The 19,955-nt window shown below is 40.8% G+C and overlaps 1 protein-coding gene across 3 annotated transcripts in view; it reads left to right on the forward strand.

Annotated features, from left to right (window-relative positions):
* plcb1l (phospholipase C beta 1-like) overlaps positions 1 to 19,955 on the forward strand; it is a 122,738-nt gene that overhangs the window by 67,409 nt on the left and 35,374 nt on the right. For all 3 annotated transcript variants that reach the window (XR_013902002.1, XM_026142759.2, XM_026142760.2), the window contains exons 4-11: positions 497 to 637; positions 1,877 to 1,956; positions 4,156 to 4,209; positions 5,955 to 6,030; positions 10,501 to 10,601; positions 11,331 to 11,497; positions 17,071 to 17,217; positions 18,397 to 18,554. Coding sequence is in view for 2 of the 3 variants with exons in the window: in XM_026142759.2 (XP_025998544.1) it covers positions 497 to 637; positions 1,877 to 1,956; positions 4,156 to 4,209; positions 5,955 to 6,030; positions 10,501 to 10,601; positions 11,331 to 11,497; positions 17,071 to 17,217; positions 18,397 to 18,554 (924 nt within the window). In the remaining variant the exon portion in view is untranslated. The remainder of the gene's footprint in view (positions 1 to 496; positions 638 to 1,876; positions 1,957 to 4,155; positions 4,210 to 5,954; positions 6,031 to 10,500; positions 10,602 to 11,330; positions 11,498 to 17,070; positions 17,218 to 18,396; positions 18,555 to 19,955) is intronic.

Genomic DNA, 19,955 nt, shown 5'->3' on the forward strand with positions numbered 1-19,955 from the left:
TTATCAACATGCTTTATTTGAGGCTTTTAATTGGAGCAGATATGAAATGAAAAAATACAAAAGCATTAGCCAATAGGATATCGAGCATATGATCATGTGACTTGTGACCAGTTGTTGCAATAATCACATGAGAGGAAAGGGCATTGATCAAGTGGGACATACGCAACACTGTATTAGGTCCCTGAATTAGAGAATCTAAAGCACTATAAATAATTTTTTTATGTAAACGAGATCATTGTGAAAGCTTATTAATTAAGTGTTCCTCATCCATGCCTGTAAGGGATATTATTTTTAAATATAAAAATTTTAAATACTTCTCTTTCTCCTAAGAAAATTATCATTACCACTCCGTGGCTGTCGATGTGTCATTGAAGGGGATTTTGTTATAGAAATTCATTCATTTGGTGACTTTTGTTTTTCATTTAGATCTGAATAGTTCATTTCTTTGTTATAACATATGTTTTTTTTATTTGTGTGTTTTTGTTTCATTGTAAAGGAAGCCAAGCTGCGCGAGCTGCTGGATAACAGCACGCTGTCGGGGAAGTTGGAGAGCAGGATGCTGACGGTTGTGAGTGGCACCGACATGGTGAATATCACCTACCTGAACTTCATGGCGTTCCAAGAGGAGATTGCGAAGGTAAAAAAAAGAAAATCATGCATAGCAGCAGTAAACAAAGTAACTACTTTTTTATTGTACATAACCAGGACAACCAAAAACAACCACAGACAGGTGAAGTGAGTAATAACTTTGACCTGTGCAGTGGCATCTCCGGCATCTACAGTGGTGAGTGGGGTATCTTAGCCAGTAACTGGGCAGTCAGGGTGAGGTTGTGTAGCCCTACCCATGTGCCTATACTCACCCATCATGTGGGCAACCAGGCATCATTCACCTGGAGAAAAAGAAGGCAGCAGGATGCACTATGTGAAGAATAGTGCATCGTAATAATTGTATTAATGTAGGGTCTTTACCTTACAATATAAACTGTTTTGAGGCAACTGTTTTTGTTTTGTATTATTTAAATAAAATTGAATTGAATTGAAGGCAAGCTGCCAGAAACAGTGTGATGCTCTGGGTAATGTTTTCCTGGGATTCTTGGATTCATGTGGATGTTAATCTTAAACGTACCACATACCTAAACATTAGTGCAAACCAAGCTCGTGTCTGAATTGCAAAGGTACTCTCTGACGACATTAGAGTTTTTCATAGGGGCAATGAGTCGTGGAACACCGTAAAAAGTGCTTGGGAATGCTTTTAAGGAGCATGACGAGGCTTCCAAGATGTTAACTTTGCCTTCAGATTCCACAGATGTCAGTTCATTTAGACATCTGTGGGATGTGCTGGAAAAAAACTAGTCAGATCTGTGAATCTGCTGCTGATGAATTAGTGAATCTACACCTCGATGGGTCACAGCTGTTTAGGCTCTTTGATGGGGACTTGCTCTATAATATGCATGGGGTTTTAATTTTGTGCCTATTTTTTGTATTTGCTATTAAACTAAGCCATTAAAAGCAATAAATAATATTCTCAAAGAGTGAAAGCATTTCTTAATAGTTGTTTATTTTTAATTGATTTAGGAGGCTTTAGACGGAGGTACCATTTCTTTTTTTAGGATCATGGTGAAAACCTGGATCATAAGTTCATCATCAAGTCATTTACCACTCTGGAAAATTATGAAAAATGATCAGCATACCTACTCAGTATGCATGAACTTCATTTATTCCTGACACATGGCAGCAGAAACTGAACACAAACTTCCAGCCTTCAGCAGTTATCAGCATCAAAGCACAAATGAGTTCACCGCCGCTCTCTTTCCTGACTCTAGGTGTGTGTGTGTGTGTGTGTGTTAATGTTGTGTGTGCGTTTTATTTCCTGCAGGAATGGGCAGAAGAGCTTTTCAACCTGGCGTCCAACCTCTTGGTGCAGAACATGTCCAGAGAGGCGTGCCTCGAAAAAGCGTACGTCACCGGATGCATGCACACGCGGACACATGCGCACGCGCACATGCAAGCAGTCTCGAACAAAATGTAAATCTACAGTCCCCAAGATAGATATGAAAATCGGGTCTGCAAGCACTAGAAATGTCACTCGTAGCAAGAGTCACATTAGGGACCTGATGTATTTTACATGAACAAAAATGGTAAAATGTTATGTAAAAATCTTGCGAAACCATCATGTAGCATTTACACCTTCACCAAAGCACATTTGTGCTTACATTGTTCACACACTGCAGTGTACAACGCAGCCTGATTTTTCACACATCAACGGAGGAAGTAAGAACAGACGAAAGCAGAATTATCAAAACAGCTGGAAATATGTTTATACCAGTTTATAAAACACCCTGCATGCGTCAGTTGTCTTTTTATTGCTTCCCATATGTGAGTGTGCATTTGTTTGGTGCTGTAGTGTATGTTTTATCTTCCAGTAGTGACATATAGTAGATTCCAGGCTGACTCGGTGAGCTGAGCTTTGGGTTGAATTGGGAAAAGAGAGGAAGAGAGGGCAAAAAACAGGAAGCCAGTATTTTGTCAGTTCCAGGGTATTACATAAATCACTGATTATCCTTATCAGTGGCTCTATGTCCATGACCGCTTTCATCATCCTTTGCCCTCGTGTCACCTCTGATTCCGAGTGAAGCTCACGCAGAGTGAGCGTAAATATGAACGCAAATCATTTTTTGCTGGACTCTGCTCGCCGACAACTCCCAGCTGTCTGCTGTTTATCAGTGAACAGAAGCCATTAACGTGCACCCCCGAGGAGCTAATTGACTTATGAGACAATAAAACTGGTCATCGACCACATAGTGCAGATAGAGTGGAATAGAACTGAATACAGCAGGTCTCGCGGTCACGTCGGTTGCTCGCAGCAGCAGTTCTTGTACACTCCTTGCTTACAAATAAGGCAATTCTTCGCCATACCGCTGCTGCAGCGCGAGGATGCTGCCTCCCTGAAGTGATGTTGATGTTTCTCCGCGTGTGGTTAATTCTCATCGCTGTCTCTTAAAGCAGTGATACTGATTTTGGGTGGTGGGTTTTCTGAGGAGCGGCGTAGCTGGGCAGCTTTCTCATCAACAGGAAACTAAACAGAACCCAGCAGGTTTTTTAAATGACCACTTGCTGAAAGGTGTTGAAATCAGTACAATTATAATTGAATACTTTCCTTGGATAACACAGCCCTCAATTACCAAACATGGCAGGGTTAGAACTGCGTGTTTTACTCTGTGTTTATGTCTGGAAACTTGGAGTTGAGCAGCGTCATCTAACTGCTTATGTCTTTAGCATCATCTAATGAAGAAATGAGTAAATGAGTAACGTCTAGGATTAGCTAGAGTGGGAACATGAAAAAGAACAGAGAAAGTAGTGAGGTAAACAGAAAAGGAGACAGTGAGTAATCTGTTTCCCCCTTTCTCCAGTGTCATAATGAATAATACAAGCATCTCTGAGTCAGATGGGGGCATTGAAAAACACCTCTTCCCTTCCTTGTTTGGGAGCCTTTCAATCATTCTCTTTAAAAAGAAAGAAAGAGAAAATAAAGCCTCATGCAGTGCTACTGGCTAACTTTATCCCAACCAAAACTTTTGTTTACAGCTTTTAAAAAAGAAGAAAAAAAAAACAACTCCCCAAACTTTGATCCCAATTGACAATTAAAAGTCACCAGCCTATTAGCCTGAGGCAGTCGCCAAGTTCTGTCAAGTGGACACTGTAATGGATATTAATTATTAGCCAGCAGCCACTTAAAGCCCAGCCTACAATGATGGCTCCTGTTGCAGCCGAGCTATTTATAGGCCAGGTTACACGCTGCCTGTGCATTGCTGCTGCACTGCTCTGCCCTGCCAGCGTTCAAGACTTCCAGGGATTAGCCCACAGTTCTGACCTCCCGTGTAAACGCCGGCAGATATATCCGCAGTATGCAAAGAGAACTCCACTCATGCACAGTCAGCCACTTTAAGATATTTGGATACGTGCTTTTTATCTCTTTCCGATGCATTACGTACGAGTCTGCAAACCTGGTCATGGCAGACAGTCATTTATGTCAGTCACGCATGTAAGATCAAGCAAACAGCCCCCACACATACATTAGACCTGATGAAGAGTGTCACTCACACTGAATAAACTGCTATCACGAGCTGCTGCTGATGTGTGCTCTGTGCAATGCAGATACACCCGGCTGAAGCTGCAGCTAAACCCTGAGGGAAGAATCCCCGTCAAGAAGTAAGTCTGTGTGACTCATCCACCCCCCCCACCACACCCCTCCCCCATCCCCACAACGGCTCTGCTCTTTTCATCGGTGCATAGTTTCCTCTGCCTTTTTGCCTTCTCTCTAAGCGTGCAGATGCTTAAACCTACACTTTGTTTTTTGCATATTTATTAGAATATATTACCCATTCCATCTGTCATGACAATATTCATTCTTGTTCTCCTTATCACCACTTTTCATTTATCTCACGCTGGGCCCATTTCACCCATGTGATTTTTTTATTATTATTTTTTTTTAAACTTTAGTCTGTGTCAGTTTGTGATTTATCTGAGAATTTCATTTTGTATATTTCAGTTTCAGTTTGATTTATCTGGAAGTTTGTCATCGCCTCATTGAAAATCCACCTCTCTCCATCTCCATTAGTCAAGTTGAGCTTTCAGGCAGGCTGGCAGCAGTGAACCTCCATGATAACCTCCCTCAGAGCCGCGGAGGAAAGCAGTGGGTGTCAACAGGGAGAGACACTCCTTGCTGTTTAGGGAATTAACCTCCTAGCTAGGAAGACATGTCAGTTTGACTAATGTCAGCTTGATACTGCTCTTCCACTGAGCGTACAGTAAGTGCTGGTGGACCTGCGCAGGCATACCTCTGCAAGCAATTAAAACAGGCTATTCCGAACAGAACCAGACCTAAATGTCCTGCTGTGGCTGCAGTGACACTAGAGTCCACTGTAAATCACTTTTATTGTCTGTATACACCGGAATAAAACAGATGACAGAAGCTTGAAAACACAGATGTCTGTCGGCAGTGTTTTTCCAGAGTTAAATGAACCGAGACGCTGATGATGTGACGATGTGATGTGATTTGAGATCATTTTGCGTTATTTACATGCGCACATCATAAAGAAACATTACATCTGCACGCCTTTTGTTTATTTATGCAAGAAAAAAGATGCTTCTGTTGAGACAGACTTTATAGCATTACAAGCACAATGACATGATAATAAAAATTATGACAGCAATGATGAAAATTGGTGTGATTTGCAAAATGATACCATTGCCGGGAAGCTTTCTTTCCTCATCTTTGTTGGGGCCTGTGTGGCATCGCATTCATGAAGACTTGTCGCTTTTATGTACACAAGTGGCATTTGCCATGGAAAACTTTGCAATTCACTGTAAGCAGTATTAAAATCAAGATATTTTCCATGTTTAAATGTGAATATTAAAAATATTAAAACTACACTATTTTATCTCAGTCCACCCATCTATCTATGAGAGCAAACATATTAGGAACAGATTTATGCTGCTGCATTATTGCACAGCTTCCTAATGCTCCAAATAAGCTGAATCAGTAGCTCTCCAACTATTTCAGCATAAACAGAAATTTACTGCGTAACCTTTATGAATGTAAAATTCATTGCAAGGCTGTTAGACTGCAGTATTTAAATCCTGATGTCCCATCTTCTACCCCTCCCTTATTATATTGCATTTCTTTCCCCACACAGGCATCATCTGAGTCTAATATTTGTCTTTAGTGTTGCATTCTGTCCGGCCTGTAGTTTCACCCTTTTTATTTTTTTCCATTGCCTCCTAAGCTGTTGCTACAATATTACATTTTCACAGAATAATCTTAATATGTGTCAGTTAAATGCTGTGACGAATTCATCCGTTTGACACACAGCCTTTAAAGGAGTGAGAATTTCTCTCCGTGTGTGGCATTTTCTGTGATTACTCATAACAGCATGTTTTTTGTCTCCCTACAGTATCTTCAGGATGTTCTCGGCAGACAGGAAACGAGTGGAGACAGCGTTGGAAAGCTGTAACCTCCCTTCTGGCAGAGTGAGACTCCAAAATACTGAAGCTCTCTGTTTTTTTTTCTAGTATTACTGTCGCCTCATATTTCCTCCGTCCCTGAACCGGCTTCTGTCTCCATCTCATCCTGTCTCTTTTATGTACAGTTGCCTTCATCTTTCCATCCATCCATCCATCCATTTCTGTTTTGACTATTCAACTCATCTCTTAAAACACAAACTGATTGCGGCTGTGCTTATTCGTCTTATTTTCTGGATATCTGCATGAGTTCCAGCACAGAATGGATTTAGCCTGGGTTGTAATGCAACAAATAGACCCAGTGGGAGCAATAGAGATGACAAAAGCTGTTTTATCGCTACCTTTTTTTAGATGCCACTAGAGAGACGCTGCACCCTAATGCATAGAGGTGCAAACAGTGCTCTGTATTCAAACAGTAGCAAACAATTTTCATCCCTAGAAGTGGGAAACTGCTGTTCGGTGCTGCTCTGAACGCACACTTGATATGTGTCTAGTAAGGCAAACACACTGTAAAGCTAATTGGAATTGGGTCAGGTCACTTTCAGATGTGACTGAACTCATATAACGTGTTTACATTTAAATTACTCACTGAAAAGGTTATATCTTAGGTTAAGTCTGTAGTGAAATGAAATGCATTTTGGATATTCAGCATTTTCAATTGGTTAAAATCAGAATATATAACATACCTGATGCAAAGCACAGGTGTTCTGTGTGCATACAAGTGGGCTTCAGTTTCTTTTTCTGCAGTTTTCTTATCAAATCCCAGAAACACTGATTCCCAGTAAATGGTAAATGGCCTGTATTTGTATAGCGCTTTACTAGTCCCTAAGGACCCCAAAGCGCTTTACACTACATCCAGTCATCCACCCATTCACACACACATTCACACACTGGTGATGGAAAACCTCATTTGTAGCCTCAGCCACCCTGGGGCGCACTGACAGAGGTGAGGCTGCCGGACACTGGCACCACCGGGCCCTCTGACCACCACCAGTAGGCAAAGGGTGAAGTGTCTCGCCCAAGGACACAACGACTGAGACTGTCGGAGCCGGGGCTCGAACCGGCAACCTTCCGATTACAAGAAGAACTGCCAGTAATATAAAATGTATTCAAAACGCAATAAAAGAACCTTTGACCATGTACAATAAGATCTGATGGCACCCTAATTTTAAATGTAATCTCAGCTGATTATAGCTACTTATTATTTTTAATCTGATTAGCGAATTGTGGCCAACTCTGGCTACAATCAATGGCTTCTGAACACAAATCGAATTAATATATATATAAATAAATAAATATACACACACGGGAATACAAACACACGCCCACAGTCAGAACAAGCTATACATAATTAGCATAGGGAGAGAGAGCAGGAGGTAAAAACCGATTGCTGTATGAAGGTCTGCTGGGATTTGCTGTTATTCCATTGCACAAGTAATTACAGCTAAATGGTATTGCTGTTAATCCCTCAAACGCACACACTCCCAGGCAAAAGCACATACACAGCCCAGCTCGCACCAATGTCTTTTGAATGACTCACTGAGTCTCAACAGGGCTTGACCTGCATCCCCCCTACTTCTGTGCATCCTTCCTCACCTCCCTCCTTCCAGGTCTTTTCTAAGACTGTGTGGTTCTGCTCTGTTTCTTGCTGGCAAAATGCTGTTCCCTGCTGCTGAGCACGCTGTGTCTTTATCATACCCGTTTGCCTCTGATAGCTCTATAAGAAGCCCTGACGCTAAGTGCAAATTGCAGGCAGTCATTTGCTGTTTGTTATTTGCATCTCTGCAATTGCTTCAAGAGGGCCAACTATAAGACGGCAGATGGAATGACAGATCTGTGTTTCTTTTAGTCACATTAGTGAGTTAGTGGATAGATGTCTTTACCTCAGCAGTACTCTAACTAGGAAGTCTGCACAACATGAAATTTCTTAGTATGCGGGGAAAGTTTAATAATAAGTAAGTACATTTAAAACCAAAGTTCTTTACGCCAAAATAAAATAGAATAAACAGGTTCCTAAAAAGGTATGGCTATGGCTCACAGGGTTTACATCAAATAAACCAGTAGCTACCAATCCACCAGTCACAGTTCCAGAAATCATCAGTTTCCAAAGGCTTGAAAATATATGTTTTAGTTTTATTTATCTGTGAAACTTCTAATGTGATTATCCCAAAGTTAGCCTGTATTTTAATAATAAACAGAGTTAAGGAGCCCAGGTTATTCTTCGACCTCTCAGTTAATATCTGAGAGCCAAACAATGTGACATCAGTTTCTTCTATCCAAAATTCACTCATTGAGCCTTCTTGTGGCACAGTGATATCCAAGATCCAAGTGTAAATACAGTTAAATCATTAAGAGATTCTATCTTGTGAATAATTTGATGTAGCAGGAGCATGTGCAAAGCATAAAGAACAGACCCCTCTGGAGGTCCAGATTTTATAATAGCTAATGCAGAAGAGTATTTTCCAATGTTAACTGTTTAATATAGGGTTTAAACCAGTTAAGAGTCAAACCCTTAACTTCTCCACAGTGCTCGAAGTACTCCATGCGTAACTCAAGGTCGACAGTGTCAAAAGCAGCACACGACTCCACATAATTAAGACAGAACAACCAGAATCTGCAGAATATCAGAATATTGTTTGTTACTTTCAAAAACGCAGACTCAGTTCTGTGAAAGGTCTCATAAACATTGTTCTCGTGTAGGAAGGATGACAAATAAACAAACCTTTCTTAAATTTTAGTCAAAGATGCAGTTTTGATATAGTATCAATAACACTCAGAAGATCCACTTCCAAATTTTTATCCTTTAAGTAGGACTTGACTACTGCATGCTTAAAAGGAACTGTACAGAAGTGAAGTTTGCATTTATAATTCTCAGGACATCACAACCTGATGTAAAAAATATTTCCTCGTCAAACCACGATAGAAGAACAGAAGGGGAACACGTCATATGAGAAACCAAGTCTGACTTCACAGACGCAAATAACCAGATGATAAGCAACAGAGTTAGCTCCAGAAATTAGAATATTTGCTCCAATGTGTCCAACCTTACTCTGAAAGAGGTCCTGAAAAAGGAAATACTACTACAGTGGCTTGCAAAAGTATTCATTGTCACATTACAGCCACAAACATGAATAAATTGAATTCCACGTGAAAGACCAACACAAAGTGGTGCACACGTGAGAAGTGGAGCAAAAATCATACATGATTCCAAACATTTTTTTTACAAATAAATAACTACAAAGTGGGGTGTTCATAATTATTCAGCCCCCTGAGTCAATACTTTGTAGAACCACCTTTTGCTGTAATTACAGCTGCCAGTCTTTTAGGGTCTGTCTCTACCAGCTTTGCACATCTACAGACTGAAATCTTTGCCCATTCTTCTTTGCAAAACAGCTCCAGCTCAGTCAGATTAGATGGACAGCGTTTGTGAACAGCAGTTTTCAGAGCTTGCCACAGATTCTCGATTGGATTTAGATCTGGACTTTGACTGGGTCATTCAAACACATGGACATGTTTTGTTTTAAACCATCCCATTGTTGACCTGGCTTTATGTTTAGGGTTGTTGTCCTGCTGGAAGGTGAGTCACCATGAGCCTCTTGGCCTCCCTGACCTATCTGGTGTGTTCTTTGGACTTCATGGTGTTGTTGCTCCCAATATTCTCTTAGACAACCTCTGAGGTCGTCACAGAGCAGCTGTATTTGTACTGACATTAGATTACACACAGGTGCACTCTATTTAGTCATTAGCACTCATCAGGCAGTCTATGGGCAACTGACTGCACTCAGACCAAAGGGGGCTGAGTAATTACGCACACCCCACTTTTCAGTTATTTATTTGTAAAAAATGTTTGGAATCATGTATGATTTTCATTCCACTTCTCACGTGTGCACCACTTTGTGTTGGTCTTTCACGTGGAATTCCAATAAAATTTATTCATGTTTGTGGCTGTAATGTGACAAAATGTGGAAAAGTTCAAGACGGCCGAATACTTTTGCAAGCCACTGTATATATATTTTTCTTAAGCAACAGTTACAAGGGATTTGACTAATTTTCAAAACGTGTAGAGCTAAGCTAAATTGGCTAAACTAAATAATTCTGTTTATCCGAAGATTATACAAATATAAAATTCACTTTACTGTGCACATACTCATTACTTTACATAGATATGCACAAGTAAGCGTCTCATAGATAAAGAAGATGCTACATGAAAGATTGCCTTTTTGTAAAGGCTATGTTAGGATCAGTGCATTAAACTGAAAATAGAGTTAAACACATTTTATTTAACTAATAAAAACACAGTTTTGTTGCACTGAGGCGTGCAAGAAAAGTCTTCTCCAGAGCACCTGTCACTGTGGAAAAAGTATCTTTTATCTATCAGCTTGTACATTTTAAATCCACTTTTTTCTTTTGCCCTTCCACAGTACGTCCGAACACTACTGCCTGCAATTTATTCACCTATCTTACTTTTGTCTGCTGCAGAATGACTCCATTCCCCAGGAGGACTTCACTCCAGAGGTCTATAGCATGTTCCTGAGCAACATCTGCCCTCGGCCTGAGCTGGACCACATCTTCTCTGAAGTGTAAGTACTGTGTTTCTCTCTGCTCTCTCTGTGTGGTAATAATAACCTTTTCCACCTCCAAAGAATACGGGAATTCCCAGTTTAAAATGTCCAAAAAAATCACAATTGATACATTTTTTTTCCCAAATCATCTGTTGCTTTTTTCATATTTGTAGCCTCGATAGGAAAATTTGGTTTCCCAGGTTCAAGCCAGATCCTTTTATCCATTTATAAGACGTTAATTAGCCCAGGAAAGTGTGTTCTAATGTCCCTGGTTGTGACTTCTCGAGCCTAGCTGGTTTGGCCTCTCGTGCTGCAGAAGCAGAACTGCCCTTTGGCCCAGAGAGACTGAGACCATCAGCCGAGGAAGCACGCCAGCTCAACCGACGCTACTCCAAGTCATAAATCTGTATTTTAATCACAGTTAAGTGAGGTAGCAGGAGAGCCAGGAGGATGTGGAGAGGATAATTTAGTCGAACAGGCTTGGATGCGAAAGGCGTTTTTAATGAATTCTCATAATTTACTCAAAACACAACATTTAATCCTGTTGTTTTGCATGTCTGCCGCTCTGCCTCGCCGCGTCTTTTTGCGTCTTAATTACAGCTCCTCCCCTCCATCGTTTTTTCCTTGTTTCATTTCCCCATATGCTATTTTTTAATCCCGTCCTTGCACCCACACCTTGCTTAGCAGCCCTTTAAGATGTTTTGTCTAATTTTTTCTAATTTCTGCCCCATTCCTTTCTCTGCTCAGGGGAGCCAAGAGTCGACCATACCTCACAGTGGAGCAGATGACAGATTTCATTAACAGTAAACAGCGAGACCCTCGCCTGAACGAGATACTCTACCCTCCTCTCAAACCAGAACAGGTCCAGCTGCTGGTTGACAAATATGAACCCAATGCTTTGCTGGCACAGAAAGGTCAGTGGCTCAAATTTCTGTCAATACAATCCCAGGCACACTGACAAGCTTATGTGTACACAGACATGCACGTAACACCTTTTAGTACAGATCGACTTCATGATAGTGTGCAAGTGATTTATAGTAAAAACTATCGGAAAAACACCGGTACATTATGCCCGTTGTGTGTTTTTACACTGTCCTCCTCCACCAACCCTGCACTCCAGCCGCTGCCACCAATAAATTTGTCAGGGGTGTTGCCATAGAGACTGCTGGATGGTGTCCAAAGCTTTTGCAAGTGAGGGGACATAGTGGGGTGCCGAGGAGTCTGTAAATACCAAACACTCACAGTCAAACACACATCACCGCCATCAAAATGTTCCACCTGTTCCCAACTTGTGCTAAAGTAGTTGCAATACTCAGAGAATACAGAGTATTGCAGTCCTTGGGATGAATTTTCTGGGATGTCCACTCCTGGGAGGAGTGTGGCATTGAGTTAACACATATTTGAATGCTCCAGACCAGCAAAGTGCCAAAACCTTCCCACCTCCTGACGATCAGTTATTCAAGTGCTATTTACCCTTTTAATTTCACTGGAAGCAGTTTTTCCCAGACTCTGGCAAAGGCTTTCTTCTTCACATGTCTTTATCTGTCTGTGTAATATAATGCAAGGCTTTGTACCTAAAATTGAAAGGGCAATAAATAGTTTGCCTGGTTCCTTTCAAAGGATTAAACTGCAGTAAATCTAAAACGTATAAACCTACAGTTCATTTTTTAGTTTTATGTGCAGGACTTCAGCACCATTTCTTGATCTGCTATCATTTCACTTTATTATGTGTGTTGGCTTCCTAATTGCTGATTTGCTTAATGTGACCTATATGTTGTCTAAGCGGTAACATGTTGTTGTTGTTGTTGTTTAAACGCACTCCTCTTTTTTTCATTCCCATGTTTAAATTGTATATAGATGTCAACCATCTTAATTAATAGAAGGACTTTAGTTTTAATATTTAGAGTATTAGGAGTGATACAGAATAATATATAAAGAAATGAGATGGATGCGTCTTGGTGAGCCAGCACTCCTGGACATGCTGTGCTTTCATGATGTCTCAAGTGTCAGTAGACCCAGAGCTGCCAGTACTGGAAAACATCACACTCCAGATATCAGGCAGCAAGGTCTTATATTTGCCAATTCAAATTTTATCTGTGCTAGAAAAGCATCTTACACAACTGTGCCAAAATGGATGAGTTATCGTACGCCGTGTACGGTTTATTATGAGCAAAATGCTGGGTTGATTTTTCTCCCCATAGTGTCAAACCAATCGCTGCCTTTGAATATGCCATCTATAGCTGTATTTAGATTATTTACTCTATATGTTTAGTTTTGTTAGTATATTTTCTCCTTCAGGGCTTAAAACATCAAAAACTGTTAAAGCTGGGAAGTCATCAATGCACCCGATTTCTTAGCTACGTATTCAAGGAGGGTTGTGGTGGAGAAGGAGTTGGAATACAGATTGATAATTCATCACAGAGCTTCCAGGAGTCAGATACTATGAACCTAATTCTTATCTTCTTTTTTCAGGTTTGTCTTTTGGTGTGTTAGTGTAGTGGTTAACACGTTTGCCTATCTATATGTAAAAACAAAATGCACTTGCAGTTAAAGTTAACGGTATGTCACGTGACTTCTACCTCAAATCAAACTGTGATAAGCTCAGCTGCGACATAAATTCAAATTTTACTAAAGGATTGAGTGAAGGTTTCGACAGAAGTATCGGTGGCTTGAATGGTTACCTCGATGTAGTCGCTGAGAGTAAGTAGTAAGCTGAAAAAAGATAAGAAAGCAGTCAAGTGAACATAACAGGTGGTTTTTACGAAGGGGTCCATATGGCAGAGCAGTAGAATACAGCATTTTTCCATATAAAGCTGCTTATTAATACTTTTTGTCATTATGCTGGAGATCTGGAGGATTAAATAATGCTTTTGTGTCAGGAATTCAAAAAAATGTCTTTGGTGCAAGAAGAGAATGATTATCTAAACATTTTATGGAAACTATACTAAACTAGAAGCTTTGTCTTTTTAATAATCTCCCCTGAATAAAGTGCCTACTTTACTCTGTTTGCACATGTGACCGAATAAATCACGGGTCCTTAAATTAGTTAAAAGTCATTTTTTAAAGCACACATATCCATCCTGACTGCCTAATGTTTGACTCTGATCACAGCCATGTGCTCATACTGTGATGTTGTGTGTTCATCCTGTCCCAGGCTCTCTGGAAGCATGCCCTTCCCTGTCCCAGTGACAGATTTCCCCACGTGAAGTATTTATCTAGCCGGAGGAAGTGCTGCCATCTGCTCTGCAGAGGGGTCCAGAGCTCCACATGCAACCTTCACACACACACATACACATAAACATAGTTTCTCCTCTTTCAAGGACACTCATGTTCGTAAAAACATACGTGGATTTTAGGTGGCATGAAAATTTTAGATACGCAGTCTGTGTTTAGCTCGGGGTAAAAAGCCCCCCTGTTGATGGATAAACAGAAAACCATATGCTTTAACTAAATGTGCTCCAGAAATGTGTGTATTAATGATGGTGAAGAGTTTTAGTCTTTATTAAACGTTTTAATGTTTCACTTTCTCCATTTGTGACTTGGAGATTTTGTTTATTTTTTTATTTTATACCTCTCATTCATGTCTTCACTGCTGAATCACTTTCTGTGACTGTTTCAGTCTGTGCTCTCTCAGATGTTATGACATCGTTTGAAGGAAGATGAATGAAATACAAAATGAAACGAGACACTTGGAGAATTTTTCATAATTCAAGAGTGGATAGTTGGCTTATTCACTTGAATGGTAGAGAGGAAGCTCTCTAGTCTTACGGGTGAAATTCAGAATCCATCTCTGTGTCCAATTTCCTCTCCTCTCAGTATGAGCCGTTATTGTGACCGGTAGCTAAAGTTTTACTTGGCTCAAATCTTCCTGTAGAATTTCTTCTCAGGTTTCACCTTGAGAGTAGCACTTGTATGTTCCCACTCTGGTTCGGCTGCATTACAATCCCAGCCGTGTCAACACAATTTTTCCGTGTTTGACCTACAAATGTCTTGAGAGATGGGGAAACTCTTTGTCTGCACGGAATGTGTGATACAAAGGTTAGACCTCAGCCAGGCGAAGGGAGATCCTGGGAGTCAGCAGGGAGTAAGACGCTGAGTGCGACAGAGCTCAGATGTCACAGACAGCAGCTAGCGTTAATTAGTCCAGCAACTCTGCAGAGGGCGGCACCGCATTAATTAGCATAAAGTGGCCAGAGGGACCTGCTGCACCCGTCAAGCTTGCATCACTTAGCATATTTAGCGTAATTTCAAGTAAGTGTGTGTGTATGTGTGTGTGTGTGTGTGTGTGTGTGTAGGCAGGTGGAGGAAGTATTTTGCTTTGAGCAGCAACTATATGTTCAAAATTTAATTCATGAAGGCAAGGTGTTTGATGTGTATGGTAATGCGTATGGAAATATGATCTCGTGTGGATGGAGATGTGGAGCTTTTCATCAACCGCTTATTACTTATTTATTCAGTGTTATTCACTTTCTCAAGCACATTCAGTGAAGATTAGCTGAGTGATGGCAGCCAACAGGCAAAGCTTATCATGAGTGACCGTGACTACCAATCAACAACGAGGAAGGAACAGCTCCATGGGCAGCTTAGCTTCATCAGATCACTGTATTACTTAGTGATAATAGCAATATTAGCCGAAGCTAGTGGAGCCTGAAATGGAGAAAAGTACATTTATATGTTAATCTACCTGCTGAGCAAAGGGAGCCTTTTCAGACTTGAATTTTAATAATTAGAAGCATGTACTGTAACACAGTATTTAACTAGAGTAGGAAAACATTGAGGGACAGCCCTAAAGGAAACAACGAGTTTCCCTAAATGAAACGAAAGAAAGACATTTACCATCAGTCTCACACCCACTGTAATGCTTTAACCTCCTAGGACCTGGCGCTCACATATGTGGACATCACATTTTAGGTTGTCTAGACCAAAATACCAAATTTTGCTCTACAAGGGCTTGATATCCACTTAAGAGGACATTATACTGCCGCTGTTCTATCGAAATTTAAAGCAGGTTTAAAAAATTACGTAATTCTCTGTTTTTACATTCATCAGGTCCCAATCAGCCCAAATAGCAAAGAGAAATTAAAAATGCATGCCATGAAACAGTTCGGGTCTTAGGAGGTTAAAGGTGGAGAACAATGCAGGCACATGTTTACAGAAAACAAAAGTTGCTTTTATTTTATTAAAGTCACAGGTGAACGGGGATGCCAGTCCATTCACCTCCATTGGAAATAATGTTTTTATAAAAAGTGACTGACAAAAACACGCAAATGTTCTCATAGCCATGTTCAGTTATGTTGCAGTTTGTTAAAAATTTCATGTAAGGCATTGCAAAGGGTGGGGAAAAAAATCTGTGACACATATGCCACCATATGCCACGCACCATATTTTAGCTTGTGCAGTTAAAAGGATAAGGCATTCTTAATGTTTAACACGGTGACAAATCTCATTAAGAAAATTAAATTCCAACATTATGTTACTCCATCTGCCAGTACTTTACATCTTCCTTACCCTGTCTTTGGCACTCAGCCCCTTTGCCCATTAATTTCCACTGGAAAAACGAGACAATTCTGTGATTTAACTTTTAAATAAATTTCTAAAACTTTAGGCATCTGCAAATTTTCTTCAAATCAGAATAACTGCAAGATTTGGCAGATAGCTCTATACTGAGTCAGATGACTCAAGAAAAAGCAGATAAGATGATCACTGCAGTGAACAGTGAAGCGCGTGGAACAGCACGGCTTTTGGAGTGTTTTCACACCTGCACTTTTTAGTTTACTTCTACTCTGATATTTTCCCTCCTTGTTGCGGTTCGTTTGTGCAGATGTGAACAAGGTAATCTGAGTTATTGGATCCCAAACTGCTTTGGAGTTTGTTTGGAATTGGACTGAGGCCGAGGAATCCAGAGCGGTTCATTTGTGGTGAAAACTCAATCGACCCAACCGCCAGGTGTACGCTTCGAGTGTGACCTAAACACCTTCCTGTAGCCTGGTGTGTTTTCTATTCTGCGATCCAGCAGAGCAGCACAGATGCGCAGAGAGTTTCTCTGTGTTATCGACTTGTCCAGAACACCTTTCTGGACAAGTTTACTTTTGTTCCTAACGCTCCAGACTCATCTGACTAATAACTGAAGTGAGCGTTCTCATGTGGTTTGCAGTGACGCAGTTGAGCTCACCTGGAGTTTACTTGTTTTTTCTGTGTGAAAAGAAACTAAACCACAGGAAAAAGACACAAGTCTACAAACTCATCAACTGATTTGGACCAAAGTAAATAAACTTTAGGTGTGAAAATGAACAATGTACAGAATAATCTGTATCAAGCTTTAAATACACAGTTAGCAAATCAGCTCATTGTTGTTTTGTAGTCTTTTTTGTGGAAATTGTTGCCATCTGGAAAAACAGAGAACATCACAATACAATTAGATTTGGACGCTTGAACCAAAAACAATGTTTTCACGCTTAGGATGCTGACTGCTGTTGTGTTCATGCAGGTCAGATCTCAGCAGAAGGCTTCACCAGGTACCTGAATGCAGAAGAGAACAGCATCATTCCTCCTGAGAAGCTGGACCAGAGTGAAGACATGACCTTTCCCCTCTCTCACTATTTCATCAACTCCTCACACAACACATACCTCACAGGTAAGCACGTACACACGTTAAAACTTCTTCTATCGGTCTGCTTGCGCAATCACGTTCAACTTGATTTTCCTCCTGACTGATTGCACAGGGAGATCCTTTATTCTCCCATAAATGAAAAGATCAGTCGTTCATTTAGAAATACAATTATGGTTGAAGTGAATACACTCAACTTTATACCTCGTGGGTCAGTCAATCAAATGCACCCTTGCATATCAGGCTCCCTTTCTTGTGTTACTTCTCAAGAGGTTATCCAATCAAGTCATGCCATGATACTTGATTCATTGATATTCATGAGTTAAATATTTCTTTGGACTGGTAGTCAAAGTAACTCCCTGCGGTGCACAAGCATGGCTGGCACAATAGAGAGGCCATTTTCTCTTCAATGGATATTAGAATTCATCTATTCAAATCTATTCTGGGGGGAACTGAAGAGCATTGAATCTTTGAAGTGGATCAGATTTCGGCAGCGATTGGGAAAAATTGAATTTTCTGTAATAGCCCAGCCTCATAGCTGGTGAAATGAAGAAATGAGAAAAACAAACACGAGGTCTTTTAATTTTCTCCTCACGAACTGTGTTTTTCTTTAGGTATTTTCATAGTGACTCATACTATGCTATTCTAATAGGGAGCAGAAGCGTGTTGCAATGTGGAGTCTATTTCTGTCCATGAGGCATTTGTGTTTCACAACTTCACACACAAAAAGAGCCATGCAGAATCATTAGTTTGATAACAGGACAAGCATTTCATGTTATTGACCGATCGTAAATTATATTTTAAAATTAAAGTAATTGTGAAGAAATATTTCACCTCATGGAGTTGCTTAAAGATGTCAATTAAACAAGTTTTTGAGAGAAAAAATGAGAAAAGAGTGAAGTAAATGAATGGCATCACACCAAGTGAGAACATAGCTGCCTCTCACTTTAACACACTTCCACTTATTTTGTGGAAACATGCTGCTAATGTGAAGAGATAATTGCTTCGCTAATGGTGACAGGGTGATGAGATTTGCCTGCTTCAGATAACGACAGTTGTATTGTTTTTACTGCATGTGACGAACAATACAGTTAATGAGCTCTTGAAAAGTGGGAGGATGTGCTTTTGTGGGCATCCTGTTTCTTTTTGGATCAACTTAGCCGATACCTGTAAGAGCTGTTTTTTGTGTTCGTGTGTTCGGTGCAGCCGGCCAGCTCGCAGGCAACTCTTCGGTCGAGATGTACAAACAGGTCCTCCTTTCTGGGTGCCGCTGCATTGAACTGGACTGTTGGAAGGGTCGCACCACAGAAGAAGAGCCTGTTATCACCCATGGCTTCACCATGACAACTGAAATCTCCTTCAAGGTAACACAAGGAGAGACGGTGATGGTGATATACGGGAGGGCTTGGTTGGGGGTTGGGAAGCAAAGGGAGCGTTTTCACGGAAGGGTATTCTGCTCAACAGATCATCCACCCACTGCTACTAACCCAACTGTTAGGGTTAATTTAACAATGCTGTGTTATTAAATTTAAACTTAGAATTAAATAACTTGTAAATAAATTTGGTTTATCCATTACTAAATCAGGTTTAAAAATATCTAAAGAGAAGAACACTGAAAAGCTTATAAATTTAAAAAAAAAATGCATAAATTCACATATTCTAGATGCAGGATTTCTCCACATTTTATCTTTAAAAAATTCTCAAAGAGTTCTTTCAGGCCAGCTGAATATGCTGTTAGCCATGTAAACGTACTCAGTTTTACAACAAAATGCAGAAGCTTTAACAGAAAAAAAGAATATTGTACACACTGGGAGGCGAGCGTGGATCGGGGCGAGCGTGGATCGGGGCGAGCGTGGCTCAAGAGTTGGGTGGTCGTCTTGTAATCGGAAGGTTGCTGGTTCAAGCCCCGGCTTGAACAGTCTCGGTCGTTGGACAAGACACTTCACCCATTGCCTACTGGTGGTGGTCAGAGGGCCCGGTGGCGCCTGTGTCCGGCAGCCTCGCCTCTGTCAGTGCGCCCCAGGGCAGCTGTGGCTCCAATGCAGCTTGCCATCACCAGTGTGTGAATGGGTGGATGTCTGGATGTGTAAAGCGCTTTGGGGTCCTTAGGGACTAGTAAAGCGCTATACAAGTACAGGCCATTTACCATTTCTCTGTGTTATTTCATCTTCCAATAAACGGATCCATTGTCATAAACTCAGAATTAATCTAATCTGGTTTGTGAAAGCCACCACGTTGTCCCGCCATCATAAAGACAGTGGCCAAAATGGACAGACCGGCCACATACTGTACGTGGCACGCCAAAGGCAGAGAAGAAGAGAACCCACAGGCATTCACATGCCGTGGATTGATTCAAAATATGAACATCATACCTATAATTTATCATCTGAAAAGGGGTCCCTATCACCAAACAAGTGAAAACGCAAAGGACAACAGACCAGTGTTCTGAGAAACCGTCCTACTTTGGCAAGTCATCCTACCCATATGATTATTTGACGGTGACTTCTGACCAACTCTAACCATAACCATAACCATTAGAAATATTTACAATAGCTGAAGGACGGTTTCCGAGCTAGGATGGATTCCCAGAACACCAATGTCTGGAAAAAAGTCACCTTCTCCCTCCTCACTTCACGCCTCATCTCCTGAGCAGAAGTCAGAGCTCTAACACACAAAAATGTTCAAACAGGTTCTTATTTATTCCAGATATTGTCACAGTTACTTATTGCAAGCAGATTAAATATGCGAGCCTCCCCATTCCAGAA

The sequence above is a fragment of the Astatotilapia calliptera genome, chromosome 15 (genome assembly GCF_964374335.1).
Source record: "Astatotilapia calliptera chromosome 15, fAstCal68.1, whole genome shotgun sequence".
NCBI classification, from domain to species: Eukaryota; Metazoa; Chordata; class Actinopteri; order Cichliformes; family Cichlidae; genus Astatotilapia; species Astatotilapia calliptera.